The 18378-nt window shown below is 35.6% G+C and overlaps 1 protein-coding gene across 1 annotated transcript; it reads right to left on the bottom strand.

Moving 5' to 3' along the window:
• Positions 1-15014: 15014 nt before the first annotated feature.
• LOC131074910 (uncharacterized) lies at positions 15015-16726 on the bottom strand. Its single transcript, XM_058011645.2, has one exon. It carries the CDS (start codon positions 16514-16516, stop codon positions 15875-15877), a length of 642 nt encoding a protein of 213 aa, XP_057867628.1. The 5' UTR covers positions 16517-16726; the 3' UTR covers positions 15015-15874.
• Positions 16727-18378: the final 1652 nt, after the last annotated feature.

Here is an 18378-nt window from a genome sequence, read left to right as displayed (position 1 = left end):
GCAATTCATCAAATATCTCCACCAAATGCTCTATCAGTGAAACCCTCACCGGAACCAAAAACTAAGCTTATAAGAAAGCAGGATAGCATCCGATCACCAGACCAAAACCAACTGACCAAATATGAGTAAGAGTATCATGGACAAGATAATTCCATCACCAAACTATACCTAAGCCTACCGAATCATGTCGGATCCAAGTTAACCAGAAACCACTCAACCTATCGGGACCAGAAGGGTGTCGGTAAAGCATCCAAACAACTAGTGTTGGAATCAATGACAAAACATCAATGCAACACATAATCAATTCCACCAAATGTCAAACAATCTCCTCCTTTGGCATTTATGGCAACACTAGATGTGAAAAACATCTAAGTACCAAGAAATGCCAAACAAGTCTCCCCCAATGGAAGACAGCCAACAATTTCCTGCATACAGCTCTGAATATCAATATCTCTCCCCCTGTGAATAGTATCTCTGTAAAGCTTTGAATTTCTCTTTCTTTTTCACATCAATATCACTTCCCCTTTGACATCAATGCCAGAAATCTAACAGAAATATCAAACCAAAAACATAAACCACTGAATCATAAGGCTGACTACTCCCCCTGAGCAATAGCATCCCACATCAGTGCCGGAATGAATAGTATCTCTAATAATGCATGTCAGACTTATGCTAAACTGCATCAATCAAGTCTCTACCGGTGGGGCAGAAAACTCCCAATCTGTCTCTCAGGTACTCAAATGATTCCTTGGGAAAAGATTTAGTGAAAATATCTACAATCTGCTCTTTAGTGTTTACATAAACCAGTCTTACTTCATTTGCTTCCACCTTCTCCTTCAAAAATTTATACTTGATAGATATGTGTTTTGTTTTAGAATGAAATATTGGATTCTTTGATATATCAATAGCAACAGAGTTATCAAAGTGAATAACTATCGGTGCATCACTATCCACCTTTATATTCTTCAACATTTGTTTCATCCATAAAACTTGTATATAGTTAGTAGCAGCAGCAACATACTCAACTTCAGTAGTAGATAAAGAAGTACATGACTTCTTCTTGTTGATCCATGAAACCAACTTCTTTTCAAGAAAGAAATCTCCACCGGAAGCGCTTTTTCAGTCATCAACATCTTCAGGCCAATCAACATTTGTATATGTACATAAAGTAAAGTTATCATCTTTAGGGTACCACAAGCCATATTTTGGTGTACCTTGCAAGTATCTAAAAAACTTTTTCACCACCATCTCATGATTTTCTCTAGGATCACTCTAAAATCTTGAAACAATACAAACAATATTCATAATGTCAGGGCTAGTCTGAGTCAAATAAAGCAGACCTCCAATCATAGATTTGTATCTTGTAGGATTTACCGGTGTAGAAACATCTTTTCTTGTCAATTTCTCGCTTGTAACCATAGGAGTACTTACCAGTTTAGAATCTCCCATACCAAATTTCTTCAACAATTCCTTAGCATATTTAGTTTGACAGATGAAAATACCTTTGTTAGCCTAAGTAATTTGCAAACCTAAGAAAATTTTCATCTCACCTATCACAGACATCTCAAATTCTTGGAAAATTCAATCCATGATTTATCTTCACCTCCAAAAATAATGTCGTCAATAAATACTTCAATAATCAGTATATCATCATCAGTGATCTTATAATATAAATTAATGTCAGCACTGCCCTTAGTAAAACCAAGCTTCAAAAGATATTTATCCAACCTTGCATACCAAGCTCTAGGTGCTTGTTTCAATCCATATAAAGCTTTCATTAACCTGCAAACCATATTTGTATCATCTGATAGTGAAAAACCATTAGGTTGCTCAATGTAAACTTCCTCATCAAGATCTTCATTCAAAAATGCACATTTAACATCCATCTGATAAACCTTGTAGTTTTTATAAGCAGCATAGGCAAGAAATAATCTTACAACTTCAATCCTAGCTACAGGTGCAAAAGTTTCTCCATAATCAATTCCTTCCTTCTAAGAATATCCTTTACAAACTAATCTAGCCTTATTCCTTATAACTTGACCATCCTCATTCAATTTATTCCTAAAAACCCATTTAGTTCCAATAACATTTTTATTTTTAGGTCGGGGAATGAAGGTCCATGTGTTATTTTTCTGAATCTGATCTAATTATTCTTTCATAGCTTTCAACCAATATTCATCTTTTCATGCCTTAATTACTGATACCGGTTCAACTTGTGAAATTAAACATACCTGATTAGTTGTCAGTCTTCTTCTTGTCATCACTCCATCGCTCTTATCCCCAATGAGTTGATCTTTTTAATGATTCAATCTAACATACCTAGGAGTCTTCTGACTTTCTATTCCTCTTCCCTGTTCTTTAGTTACTATAGAATCCTTTGATACTGTCGTAGTAATTGGTTCAACTCTTTGTTCTGATAAAGGTACTATTGGTGAACAGATATAATCATTTCCACTGTCTGTTCCTTCTCATAAACTTTGATTTGACTTATGTTCAACTCATCTACTTTGACATTAGCACTCTCGACAATTCTCTGCAATCTCTTGTTATAACATTTATATGCTTTGCTTTCATTAAATTAACCAAGAAATATGCCTTCATCACATCTAGGATCAAATTTCTCAATGATATCATCTCTCCTGATATAACATTTACAACCAAAAATTCTAAAATACTTAACTGTAGGTATATTGCCAAACCATAATTCATAAGGTAACTTACCGGTTTCTCCTTTGATATGTACTTTGTTGAATTTATAAACCATTGTACTCACTGATTCTCTCTAGTAGATATGAGGTAGACTAGCTTCTATCATCATTGTTCTAGCAGCATCCCAGATATTTATATTCTTCCTTTCCACAACTTCATTTTGCTGAGGTGTCCGAGGAGCATAAAATTGTCTTCTTGTCCCATGCTTCTCACAAAAGTTATTAAAATCATCAGATGTCAATTCTCCACCATGATGTGATCTCAAACATTTAATTTTCAATCATGTCTCAGTTTCCACTTTAGCCTTAAAGATTTTAAACTTTTCGAATGCTTCATATTTTTCTTTTAGAAAAGTAACCCACATCATTCTAGAATAATCATCAATGATTAGCATGAAATATCTATCACCTTGAAAACTTTTAACTATAGTAGGGCCACACAAATTAGTATGAATAAGATCAAGAACATCATTTGATTTATCTTGTATACTCCTAAAAGAGGTTCTGATCTGTTTACCCATTTGACATTCTTTGCATATCGGATTATAGGGCTTCATTATCTTAGGTATATCTGTTAATTGCCTTAGTTGAATTGATCTTCACAATGTAATCAAAATTCACATGACATAGCCTTTTATTCTATAGCCAACTCTCATCAATCTCTATAATCAAACATGTCTTCTCATCAGAGTTCAAATAAAATATATTACCTTTTGTATGTGTACTGGTTGCTATCTGCAAGCCAGATTTGTTAATGATTTTGCATTTTCCATCCTTGAACTGTAATTTTAATCCCTTATCTACCAATTGTCCTACACCCAAAAGATTATGCCTCAAACCTTCAATATAATAAACATTGTCAGTATTGTTCTTACCATCTAGTGATATAATTCATTTTCCTTTGATCATACATGCTTTTTCATCTCCAAATCTAACTAGACCACCATCAAATTCTTGCAAAGACAGAAACTTCCCTTTATCTCCAATCATATGATGTGAACAACCACTGATAATTACCCATTCATCTTGTCTTCAATTTTAGCAGCAAGTGCCTTCTCTTCAAGTACATTCTCTTCCAGTGCTGGATCATCTTCCTTGATATCCAGGAACATCCATCCCTTCCCATTGCCGGATCCACTAGAAAAGTCTTCTGTCGGTTCATCATCTGAATCAGTAATGCCTTCCTCATCCGCTATGTAGCATGATTTTTCTTTGTTTTTCTTGTATTTATACTTGTTCTGATATCCAGGGTTAGGCTTAAATGATCTTATAACTCTTTCTTCGTATCATGAATTTCTTTTAGGACACTAGATGCAAAATGACCAATCTTATTACATGCAAAACATTTAAAAGGTGCTTTTCCTTCATACTTACTTCCTATCGGTCCTTCAGGTACTCTTATAGAAAATAGTGCTTCACGTTGCTCAAACTCATCTTCTTCTCTCTTTATATCTTCCAATTTCTTTGCATACAAAGCTTTCCAATCTTGCTTATCGGTTGTGGATGTAGATGCATGAAAAGCAAGTTCAAATTGCACAACTCCAGAAGGTCCAAATTCTTCAAGCTCAAAAGCAAATAGTTTCCCAACCAAAGTATCTCTGTTGACAGATGTATTAGCCATTGTTCTTAACTCATTAATAGTAGTATCCTTCATTTTGTAAGTTGGTGGTAGGGCTCTCAGGACTTTAGAAACAATTTCATCTTCGCTCAGAGTTCCACCACAACATTGAATTCCCATAACAATCTCATTTACCCTTTCCATGAATGCAATAATCCTTTCATCTTCTTCCATCTTCAGGTTTTCATATCTCACCCAGTAACCATCAAGTTTAGCAATTTTCACTATAGGGTTGCCTTCATTAAGAGTCTCCAACTTATCCCATATAGCCTTTCCAGATGATTTGTCGATTAATCCCATTATTTGTTGATCAAAAGGTGCACACAAGAGGGCTTCTCTTTCTCTACAATCATTCTCAAGATCCTTGTCCAGGTTTGCTGGAGGAGGATTTCCAGATCCCAGATTATAGGGTGTGACACCATTCTGTGTGATCTCCCAAATCTCCTTCCCAAGACATCTCAGATGAGTCTCCATCTGAATCTTCCATACTATGTAATTAGTTCCATCAAGCCTCGAAATATCCCTTCAAAAGATAGCTCCAGAAGAACTAGATGAACTTGAACTGTTAGTCATCACAGGATCTTCCTCAAGCGATTAATCTATCTGCAGAGAGGACCAAAGCTCTGATACCAATTGTTAGACACTTCAAATAACCGGAAGACAACTGAGAGGGGGGTTGAATCAGTTGTCACAGATTATCGAAACCATTAGCAATTTAAACTTTAATATCAAAACCCAAAATATTAATACTGGAATAGAAGTTAAACCATTAAAGGTTAAAACAGTAATCATAGAATAAAAGCCATCCACATAACACCAAGATTTGTACGTGGAAAACCCAGTAAAGGGAAAAACCATGGTGGGAAGCCTACCCATAGTTAGATAATACTTCTGCAGTAAGTATGTGAATTACAATTGAGGGGCCAGCACTTGCAGGAAGGCCAACAGCCTAGAGTACACTGCTCATCACAAAAGGAGCCTCACTGACTATATAGAAATCTAGATTACAATCCGGAGGTGTTGAACTACAAAAGGTAGCATCTCCTATGCCTGAGTACAGTTCTGGTTAAGCTCAATATCGGAGGACTAAATCCTCTTACATAAACCCAATTCGATCTCCAATGATTGACCAACTCCTCTGCATGAATGATATTACATTATTCGCACATTACATTCCTTGACCATGACCTCTAACATTAACCATGATGATCTACAATGAGATCTTACATCTATATATACAAACCCTCAACCATAAACAATCAGGTCAGCCACCAGACAATAAACTAATTACATAATTACAAACCATGTCAGCCTAAGACCAAACAAATAATATCAACACATAAGACATCCTGAAAATACAGCAATAGGTCCTATCCACATGTTACATTAAAGTCGGTCCATAACCTAGATTAATCGGGACCCAGTATAGGTCTAGACCCTACAGCAATGATCTCCATCTGCCAAGTCCCGAACATGATCACCAACAGCATCCTGAAAATCCACCAGAAGCTGCACCAACACCACTTATGCAATTCATCAAAGATCTCCACCAAATGCTCAGTCGGTGAAACCCTCATCAGAACCAAAAACTAAGCTTCCAAGCAAGCAGGATAGCATCTGATCACCAGAATAAAACCAACTGACCAAATATGAGTAATAGTATCATGAACAAGCCAATTCCATCACCAAACTATATCGGACCCTACCGGATCATGTCGGATCCAAGTTAACCTGAAACCTCTCAACCTACTGGGACCAGAAGGGTGCCAGTAAAGCATCCAAACAACTAGTGTTGGCATCAATGACAAAACATCAATGCGACACATAATCAATTCCACCAAATGGCCAACACGTCTGTGGTAGTGAATAGATTCTCAAAGATGGATCATTTCATACCTTGTAAGAAGACATCAGATGTAGTGCATGTAGCTGACTTATTTTTCAAGGAAGTGGCGAGATTGCATGGATTACCTAAAAGCATAGTTTCAGATAGAGACACTAATTTTGTTGGTTATTTCTGGATAACACTTTGGAAGAAGATGAAGATGGATTTGAAATTCAGTTCTACTTTTAACCCATAGATTGATGGATATATAGAGTTAGTAAACCGGAGCTTGGGAAATTTAATGCTTAGTTGGAGAGAAAATCAGAAGTTGGGATTTGGTTCTTGCACAAGTAGAGTTTGCCTACAACAATTCAGTAAATAGGGGTACCGGAAGAACACCTTTTGAGATTGTTATAGGAGCACACCCTAGAGGTATATCAAAATTGAGAGATATCAGTAATGAAGACAAGCAAAGTGCAAAAGGAGAAGAGTTTGTGGATCATATAAAGGACTTACATATTTAGGTTAAACAACATTTGGAGGATATGAACAACAAGTATAACTGGAAAGCGGATGAGAAGAGAAGACATAAGGAATTTGAAGTTGGTGATGAAGTGATGGTGTATAGGAGAAAAGAAAGATTTCCAGTTGGAATGTATAACAAGTTACAGATGAGGAAGTTTGGAGCTTGTAAGATCTTGAGGAAGTTTAGTTCTGGAAATGCATATGAAGTTGAGTTACCAGCTAGTTTGAGTATTTCACCTGTATCTAGTGTTGCAAATATACATCAGTATCATGAATCAGAATTCAGTGGGACAGTATTGCAAACTTGGAGAAACAGTTGCCCCGAAAGGAACCTGATCAGATTGAAGACATTTTGGATAGTAGGATTGGTCGTAGTACCCGGAGTAGTCAGTACAAAGAGTATCTAGTGAAATGGAAGGGCAGACTAGTTGAAGATTCATCTTGGATTTCTCAGGAAGAGGTGGACCGCATTGGTTTTCCTCTGACCCCAGCAAAGTGAGAGACTCACTTTTTCAACAACCTCGGATGTCTAAAGCAAGAGCATCCCTGGTTCTTGGTAATCTTGCATCAACCAAAAACATTTCCTTTCCAGTTTGTTTTCTGTTTTGCAGCTTCAACATTTTATTTTTGTATTTCCTTACATTGGCTCACCAGATCTTACGGAGTTGGATTTTTCTTGAGGACATGATCATCTTCGTTATTCCTAAACCGTGAAGCATATGGATCATTTTTCGTCAAGTTATCGATTCCAGATTCCAAGATAGTTTTCTGGCACCAGAACCTCTTGGACCTATTTGCATTAGTGAATCTTTTGGATCCTTTTTGTAGCTTGTGGAGCCCAGTTCATTGATCTCGATGTTCCTTGGCATGTGTCTGACCTTCCCTTTGATCCGCACTTCATCCATTGGATTTTTTGGAGGGATCTCTTTGGCAGAGGCCGACCTGGTGTTTTACACGTTTGATCTTGTTCTTTTCCACTTGGACCAACCGAATCCCTCTAGACCATATAAATCAATGTAATTAAGCATCATAAATCAATTAGATAGAACATAGAAGATAGATCATAAGTTTCAGAGGTCCGAAGTTGACCAATTTTGTAATTGAGCATGAATCTAGCAGGCCAGTGAGTTGAATCCTATAATCCGGATATTACTGGTTATCTATAATCAGTTTTCATGATCTAATTCATTCAGTTCTACATTGCCTCCATCATATCCTTGTGTTTCTGTTGTGTTTACTCTTGTTATCCAATCTGGATTGATCTCTTTGAGATCCCTCCTAACTAGTGTCTGCATCAAAATGACTCTTCTTTCTCTTCGTGCATTTTCCTCCATTAAAAATAATTTGATTATGTTCAAATCTTTGAGATTTGAATTGGTTGGTAGTGGAAAAGTTAAATTTGATAAGTAATATATATTTTTGATTTTTGTATTAGTTAAATTTGGACCATATGTAGTCTTTTCTTCTATGAAATATTCCACCATGGATGCCCTCGGTGACACATTTATTATGCCTTCATTTGAGATATTTTATGACCATTTGATTAGAGAACTAGCCAAGCTTATCATGTTAAATACTCTTTCTAAGAATCATGCATTTGTAGCCCAATCACCCAAAGGAAAAAGCAAGAAGAAACTAAAATCTAATATAGAATAAATGAGCATCACACCTCTTCTAAAGAGAATACCTCTAAGAAGGATAATCCCATATGTGCTTATTGCGAGAGCATGAGCATAATGAACATAGTTGGAACAAAAATAGATTGATGACTTAAAGCACCTTCAAAATATATATATATATATATATATATATATATATATATATATATATATCAAATTGCCTTACATGATGTCATTTAGTGTTGGCATTATACACTCAGATGAGAATGGTTGATGTTGTCATTGATGGAAACCAACTGGTAACAGGGTTCAAAGTTTCTACCAACAACAAACTTCACCTATTGGCACTGGCAGTCACTACAAGGTTTATTCACACCAGCGTCCAGTTACACCAGCAACAGATTATATCGGCACTCCAAACCGACTTGGAAATAATATTGTTTATGTGAAATGTATTGTAATACAATATTATATTTGTATGGCCGACATGAAGTATTATAAAGACTCGTATATGTATGAGATCTTGTAGGTCATTTGAACATATGATATGTAATGTAAGGAAGCGGTAATATGTGATAGGTTATGTTAGCGAATAATTGTATATGCATTTTGATGTGTTTATCTTGTGAGTGAATAAGAGCAGAGCAGAGCGAAGACTATTCTGTGTAAGCGGAATCATTTACCAGCAAGATTTTGGCAAAGGTATCAGACAGAGCTTAAACCGGTACTAAATCCAGCATTGCAGATGCTATTTTGAAGCAATACATTGTTATTGGATTTAACCATCTAATTTTAGTCAGTGGGACTCCATTTTGTGTTGAGCAGTGAGCTCTAGGCAGTTGGCCTTCCTGCATGTGTGGGCCCCTATTGTATTGAGTAATATTTATTCATATTGGCCAGTGAGTAAATATTGTGGGTCACAAATCCCACTGAGGTTTTTCCCTTACCAGGTTTCCTCGCCAAAAATATCTGTGTTATGGTGTGCATTGATGCTGATTCTTTTGTTTCTCTTTACTGCATTATTATTTGCTTACCGATATATTAATTTCAGTTATAAAGTTGCAAATAAGTTTAAATCTTTCATCCATCGGTTAGACACTGATTCACACCCCACCACCCCCCCCCCCCCCTCCTCCCTCTCAGTGTCTTTGGGATTAACCAAATATCTAACATTCAGTTCATGTACAACATTATTATCTACATAGTCAAGGATATATAGAGTGGACAGTGTGATATAAAATATAAAGGGCGGGACACTTTTTGCATCTACAAGTCTTGAGTCAGGGAGATGACTTCTTGTTTCTAGAGCTTCACATCATATGGCTTTGTCATAAAGTATGTTCTTGTCATTTCGGTGTTGTACTTCAACACACATTTTAATAAGGAACAACACATATATGTATGTTTGTGGAGAATGATCTATTGACATGATGTACTTTATATTCCATCCTTGTCAATTATCATTAAAAAAACAAAAGTAAAATTTACGAAAAAATAGTAAGCCTATTTGTCCCAAAATAGTAAATCAGGATCACATGATAGTTTGGGAAAATAATATGAATTTAATATTTGTTTGTTGTTGTGAATTCAAATTTCTCACAACAAACAATTTTAAATTAGTAACTTGTTCTTTTGGGTAGCATCTTATTGGTTTTGGCAAGTTGGCTAGTAGCGGATTTGTTTTTTGAAAGTTTCCTTGGTAACTTTGGGCATCTTGGCATCTAATGGCTTTATGGAAGTTGTCATAAATTAATTGTTTCCATTTCATGCAATTTTCCTCCATTTTGAGAAGTGGATTTGGGCACAAATTTTGAGTTTTGAAAGTGGTTTCATATATGAATGGATATGGCTCCATTTTGAATAATTCTTGTTACAAATTTTATCAAAGCTTTTGCTTGTTTCTTCAGTGGTTGATAAACATGTTACAAGCTAGGGTTGTCATTGCACCAAAAGATCGACTTGTCAATGCCTGATACAACCACTAGACTTATAGAATCCACATGAGGTTGTTAAACCATGTCGCAAATCCCCGCGAGGGACGCTAGCCCACTACCAACAATCCCCCTCCCAGCATCACTCGTTGCGGCTTGCGTGATTCGAACCTCTGACCAAGATCTGATACCACTTCTTACAAGCTAGGGTTGTCATTGCACCAAAAGATCAACCTATCAATGCCCAATACAACCACTAGACTTATAGAATCCACATGAGGTTGTTAAACCATGTCGTGAATCCCCGCAAGGGACGTTGGCCCACTGCCAACAAAACCATTGGAGAAGGAGATTGTAGAATGCAAGTTTGAAAGTTTCCAGGTGATCTAAGGATGGGATTCAAAGAATTACTAGGTGATCTAAGATAGGAGTCAAGGATTACCATTGAATAATATCATTTCAGAGGTTATTATTGTGTTGAATAGTTGTGGGTTTGTGTTTCCAAAATTTGTTGTAGCTTTCATAACAACAAAAACAATGTATTTTGTTGTTATTGTATGTTTAGAACAAGTATTTTGTTATTCCAAATATTTGCTCCAAGTGTGGTGAAGTTTCATTGAAAATTGTGTTGTTTTGGTTGTGCTTGTTAGTACTATTTAATCCCAGTTTGTAAAATTTATTATAGAAGTTGTTATAGATGTTATTTGTTGTTTGAATCCATTTTATAATAGTAAATAAATGGTTATTCATTGCTCTGAAACTAAGTTAGCATCTATTTATCATTTGGTGTGAAGTTAAATGCATTCTGGTGTGTTTATTTAGTTAATTCTTAACAATGTTTAAAGCAATTTTAGAATTTTGCAAAGATATATTTTAAGGGTTTGAATCATTTCCTAAATCTGATATAAATTAATTGCAAGGGTTATTACATCAACAAATCTCCTTTCCATTTATCAATTTGCACATAATGGAGCATAAAAGATTTTTGAGTGCCTAATTCTATAATTATTTGGGAATTGGAGAGTAGAGAGATCATTGATATTGGAAAGGTAGATCATGCATCTCCCTTGTACACCTTTTTTTTAATATTTTACCACTAATGATAGTGTAATTCCTTTTATTGGTACTCACACTCATGCATCTAGTGTGAATTGTATTTTCAAGGAGAAGTTTAGTCACTTGAAATTTGGTGTCCTTTCATCCAATCTAGTTATTGAGACTTGTGCCAAGCTTCCATCTCCTGCACCTCCTACTTTAGAGTTTAGTGTTGTTGTAGCTTTTACTACTTTAGTTCTACAAGATATTTCTTGTCTTTCAAATTTGATTTTGGAAGATAACTTTTTGTGAGTTTCATCTTGTAGATTTGGAGGACACACTTGAAGATATTCATTTTCTCTTTAATGATACTTACAACACACTTATTATCACATCATATTGTTTCATGACTTCTCATAAATTTTTTAAATTGGTTTCACCTCATTCCATTGTGGCCTCCTTTGATTGTGACATGTAGACACTTCACAATTCTCAAAAGTGTTTGTTTGCATCACAATTGACATAAGAAATAATCTCACTTTTTCTCTCGTAAGAAGTGGGGGGGGATATTGATTATATAATTGTAATGAATGTAGTTCTTGTGGAATCGATTACATCACTCTTCCATCACTTGTACATGTTTTCCTAACCAAGACAAAAGTTCCACATTTCATTAGCCTAATTACCATAAAAAGCTCCTAAACTAAAGACTAGCCTTAGCAACTTTAGAAGGGCCACACTTTTTTATGTGAGAATTGATGTGTGGGGGATGGATGACAACTAAGAATTTCCATGTGGGTGAGAGATACGAAATCTACAAGCAAAGACCATGGACCATCGCAATCATCTTTTACCTGTCCACAAAAGATTTGTCCGTTCATTCTATCAACGATTTGACTTTTCAATATGTAGGAACCAGCCATTGCAATCAATTATCATTAATAGAATTTTTCTGAACTGTTACTCCAATTTTCATGACATACACCATGCTAGAATTTTTACCAAATCTTACACATTTTAATTATACATTGCAAATTGTTTCCTTAGTTGACCATCACGAATTGTATGTTGTATATTTTGCTTAGCAATATGTAGTATACAACATTTTCTTGATAGTAACCTTTGGGCTTCTTTGAAGATAGGAGGGGTGGATGGTATAGCCCATGCTTCTGCAATGAAGCTTTAATGTCCATGCCACATTTAGTAGCAAGTAACAACTCACTTGAATCCAAATGAAAAATATTTCCAAAAAATGAAAAAAAACTAAGCCTGAAGCTCCAATTTGGCCTGGATAACACCTACAACATAGGCAAATGCTATGCAAATGTGGAAACCATAGGAAAAGCACGCGAACTGTTTGACGAAATGCTTCATCGAAATGGACTGCACTTACTGTTGGATATGCACAAAATGAGGCTTATTGGAAAGGTCTCACAGCATTTTAAACAAACGCCATTGTTAATAACACCAAACTCAGCAGCCTTTGCTAGCATTATCCCAGGTTGTGCCAAAATGAGAGCTTCGGATCTGGGTATAGAAAGCAGATTTTTAAAATATTGTGATTTTGAATGCACAGAAATTGTTTGAAAAAATGCCTTGGTGCGATCTGGTCTCGTGGAATACAATGATTGTGGCTATGCACAAAATGGTCATGTTGAAGCCTTGGATAATTTATAACTGAATGCAATTGGTACAATTAAAGCCAAACTTGGAGTTTTGGAACAAGTTATGGAGATCCATAAAAATTGATTTTTTATGAAGTGTTGTGGTTGTGAATGCTTTGATAGACATGTATGCAAAATGTTTAAGATATCGAAAGTGTGTGATTCATTTGAGAAACCGCATAATGTAGATGTGGTTTTAGTGAAAGTAATGATTACAGGATATGCACAGGATGCTGTTCTGGCTGAAAGCCTTAAATCTTTTCAAAGAAATAGCTTAACGAAATATGGTTTCATGGATGAATCCATTCTGCATACACACAGCATGGATTTTTAAAAGCATTACAGAATTTTAGGCAAATGAAATTGGCAGGTGTAAAGCCAATGCAGCACCCTTTGCGAGAATCGTCCAACCAAAAATTGGAATTTGATTTTTGTGAGACAGTTGCAAACGCCCTGATAGACATAATTGTTTGGACTGCAATCATTTCTGCATTCACAAGACATGGGTTTGTTGAAAAAGCGTTACAGAATTTTAAGCAAATGCATGCAATTGTTAGGCGTAAAGCCAAATGCAGCATCCTTTGTTAGCATTCTCGGAGCATGCATGTGCCAAAATCGGAGCTTTGGAACAGGGTGTGAAGATCCGTCAAAAAGATTGAAAGACATGTCGGATAGAGTGTAGGATAGATAAAACACTATACTCTTAAGACATTTTTCTGGGTACTTCCCGTTATGGAAACTTTATCTACATTACTCATATCTTAGGAGGATCAGTTCTTAAGATGTTAACATTTTTCTGGGTACTTCTGTGATGAAGTCCTGTCCATCAAAATAAAATTATGAAAAATAATAAAAGTACAAAGAAGAAATACATAATTATATATTACTCAGTGGAGATTAATTATATAATTTATGTGGAAGCACCTTCGTTAGAGCTAATCATCTTTCTTTCTACAGTCAAACGTTCACTAAACTATCAAACAAGCACACCAATGTCCCTTTTGAAACCTCAAGCATCTCTCCTCCAACACCTTAATGGAGGCATGTCCAGAACCTATATTTCCTACAACCTTTGCAAATATTTATTAAAATAGGATGACTTCTTCGTTAGCCTCATCAATAGTGTTAGCTACACCTATGCTACTCTCTGCAACAAATTTTATGTATCCTACCCTACTCATATCTTAGGAGGATCAGCTCCAACAGAAAAGTCTTATAAAGTTTGTAAACTTCTTTCAAGATCAGATCTTCTGCAGTGGATTTTAATAATGTAGTTTGCAATTATGACCAACCTTGTCTCCTCAAACAAACTTGTAAGGTGTTTTCATAGCTGACACATATTTTTCTATATACTAAACACTACTTGATGAAGTGTCATTCTGTCTCCACCCATTCCCTTGTTGCAAAATCAACATATCTTTTTTTCTCACTCTTCTTTACGAAAAACAATAACATTACAAAGAAGAAATACATGCAAACTGAACTGTATAATCAAGGAGTTAAATTACAAACTGTGATATATTAATACTTAACATCTCTAAGATTTCTATTAGATGAACTATTACAAACGTGATGAATTCTTCAAATTCGTGCAACACATATGGATGTTATCTCTACAGAAATAACTAATTAACTTGAGGGCCCTGCATTTCAAAGCTACTTTTGAAAATTGGCAAAGATTTTGAATCATGATGCAGGTAACAAATCTCCTTCCCCAAGCTAGAGGAGTCTTAGCAAGAGTGCTATAACTCCAACTTCAAGCCCAAGTGTGCATGTCAGAGGAGTTCATGAGTTTCAAGAAAGCAAAATGTCAATCCACCTCTAAAAATGAATCAGAAAACACATAAACAAATAAGCCGTAACAATTCAAATTAAGCAGAGACTGGAGAAGAAATATCAGCTTTCTTTGCACACATGTTTGTTAAGATATCCAAAGTAGTAGTAATTTATTGGACGATTTAGTCATATTCCATCCTATACATCTCAGCTATTAGTTGAGAATCCACTGCATTAACACTAATAGCGGTGCAGCTCAGAAAGCTTGACCAATGAAACAGGGGATACCTCTTTCCATAGGAGAGTTCAAAACTACAGAATGAGTGATTTGCATTCAACATTTATGGAAATACAGCCTTATAAGATTTGATTCATAGTCAATAATTATTATTTATTTCATATCTGAAGCCTAGCCTAAATACAGATCGTGCCTTGAGAACGCTTCAAGTTCAAACGAATACTTGAACTTCTCCCTGGATGCAGATCGGCTTAACAGAACAGATATGCTGCCATCTATATGTCCAAACAATTATACATCTTCAAGTTTATGAAGATTCAGGTAACACTACAATAAAACATAGAGGGGGCAGTTTGCCTCTGCATTCTTTTTTGGGTATTTTAAATAATCATACCCAGAAAGAAAAACACACTATTAGTTGAGAATCCACTGCATTAACACTAATAGCGGTGCAGCTCAGAAAGCTTGACCAATGAAACAGGGGATACCTCTTTCCATAGGAGAGTTCAAAACTACAGAATGAGTGATTTGCATTCAACATTTATGGAAATACAGCCTTATAAGATTTGATTCATAGTCAATAATTATTATTTATTTCATATCTGAAGCCTAGCCTAAATACAGATCGTGCCTTGAGAACGCTTCAAGTTCAAACGAATACTTGAACTTCTCCCTGGATGCAGATCGGCTTAACAGAACAGATATGCTGCCATCTATATGTCCAAACAATTATACATCTTCAAGTTTATGAAGATTCAGGTAACACTACAATAAAACATAGAGGGGGCAGTTTGCCTCTGCATTCTTTTTTGGGTATTTTAAATAATCATACCCAGAAAGAAAAACACACAATACTGCACCTCAAACCGAGAACTACATTTTTTTGGTATGGGATTTCATTTAGTAGAAACATGAAATCATACCTGCAACCAGGGTCAATCACAGAGCACCACCTTTGTGAAGGCCAAGATCAAGCAAGACATAGCAATGAAAAAAATGGTAACCAGGTCCCTTCCCGACCACTTCATTACAGCCTTGGGCTCCACCCTGAGACTTTTAGCCCTCCTCAAGGTGTCCACCTCTTTGAGCAGATCAAAACCGGTCCCCTTCCTCTTTAATTCCTGAATGCACTTAGCCATCAGTTTAGCATCATCCTTCTCCCTCTTGAGCAGCCTCTCAATCTGGGTCTCCACATCAATCTTGTATCTCACAGCCCATATAATCACCATGGAAGCAACAAGGGACACCATGGAAGGGATCCAGGCCCTTTTACAAGAATCCTTGGGATTTCTCGCTGCAGCATTGAATAACAGAGTCAAAACAGTGCCATGGAAGAGGAAATAGAAACAGCAGAGTTGTGTGACTTCTTTTCTGGTCCTGTCAAGCCTGGACTCTTTCAGCGCCACCCTTCTGTCTATAGACTCCTCTTCCTTGAGCCATTGCTTCAACAAAAGTTTGTGGTTCGCGCTCTCTGCTATTTGCTGAAGAGGGTGCGGGGGAATGGCCTGATTTGCTGAAGCTGTTGGTTCTGCAGGGACAATTTCTTCTTGATTCGGAGCCGAACAAGGGCTCATCATTTTGGATAAAAATTTGGGATATCCTAGGACTGAAGAAAAGGGTAATTTGGGATCTCCTGGGACTGAAGAAAAAGGGTGAGGAAATATGGCCTACAGATTCGAAGGAAAGCGAGAAAAATTGAAGGCCAGGTGAATGAAAAATGGCAACAGAAAGCCTATGTTGGCTTCTTTTGTTTGGGGTTTTGAATTTTAACGGTTAGTTTCTAACGGTCATATTTTTCCATTTTGAATGGGCTCCTAAGTTTTTGAAAAAAGGACCAGGTCCCTCAATAATGCGCATCCAACGATAACTATTTGCTGATATTAATACTTTAAGAAGGTTATTTAATCGTTCCGTGTTTAATTAAATTAGTCAAAATTGGTTTTTAAAGTTTTTTAATAATCTACAATTTTCTTGAAATTTAATATTTTCCTCTCATTTTCATTGTTTTCGCTTTTATGTCTTTATATATATCAATTATACTAGTATGTTTATTTAGATATTTTTTTATAAAAGATTAAATTAATCATATTTTTATCAACGTTTTCATTTATACTTTCCATCAATTTTTTTAGGTCACATTCTTTCTCATTAGGAATAAAAGAAATCAATTGTGAAAATAGAATACAAATTTTTTATTTATTTATTATTATTTTTAAAATAAAAAATAAATTATTTACTATGATGAGAAACATTTTATAGTAATAAAGATTCTACGCTGATATTAATACTTTAAGAAGGTTATTTAATCGTTCATTGTTTAATTAAATTAGTCAAAATTGATTTTTAATGTTTTTTAATAATCTACAATTTCCTTAAAATTTAATATTTCCCTCTCATTTTCAATGTTTTCGTTTTTATGTCTTTATATATATTAATTATACTAGTATGTTTATTTAGATATTTTTTTATAAAAGATTAAATTAATCATATTTTCATCAACGTTTTCATTTATACTTTCCATCAATTTTTTCAGGTCACATTCTTTCTCATTAGAAATAAAAGAAATCAATTGTAAAAATAGAATATAATTTATTTATTTATTTATTATTATTTTTAAAATAAAAAAAAATTATTTACTATGATGAGAAACATTTCATAGTAATAAAGATTCTACAATTTTAAATAATTAATATTAAATAATAATCATAATATTAGTGATTTTTTTTATGCTATTATTATTGGGGGGAAAATGGATTTTGCATATGCGAATTTCGGCTCTAGTTGTTCGAGAGGTCCCGATGTGGTCTCGTCGTCTGGTAGGGCTCCCGCTTTACAGGAGCAGTCATGGATGGTGGCTAAAAGCAGGAAAACCCTAAGGGCTGAGAAGCGATGGGCAACTTGGTTGAACAATGAAAGTCATCTCAATTCCTGAATTTGGGCATTACCAATTACATCTAAGATCCCTTTCTTCGCTTCGGGGGCAAATCGGGTTCCTCTGGGATGCAAAGATCCTGTGCCCAGCGATTTGTAGTTTCACGACCAATCGACTTAAAATCGTTATCTGCCCCTCAGAGAACCTATGAAGGGTTTTGTTGTACTCATTGCACACCCATCCCCATCCTAGATAGGGACCCCCCAGTTTGTCGTCTTTCAAGCCCGAAACACTAGAGAATACAGAAATTCGCGAAGTGGGTATGAGTTGAAAGTCGTTAATAAAGCCTTCATTTGCCCGAAACTTTTCCAAAGTCCAAATCACGCAGAAAACACCTTCAATAAATCTCACATTTGTATCAAAGGGCCCAAAAAATGAAAGGCTAGCAAACCCTTGCAGAGTGACCATGCACAAAATCATTAAGGCATCAAAACGCGAAATGCAAAATTGCTTCAAGACTCGCAAATTGACCTCTAGGGCCGAAAACGCAAAGGCCCCCGGAAGTCA

Source organism: Cryptomeria japonica, chromosome 3 (genome assembly GCF_030272615.1).
Source record: "Cryptomeria japonica chromosome 3, Sugi_1.0, whole genome shotgun sequence".
Classification (NCBI taxonomy): Eukaryota; Viridiplantae; Streptophyta; class Pinopsida; order Cupressales; family Cupressaceae; genus Cryptomeria; species Cryptomeria japonica.
This window is presented reverse-complemented; position numbering and strand designations above follow the sequence as displayed.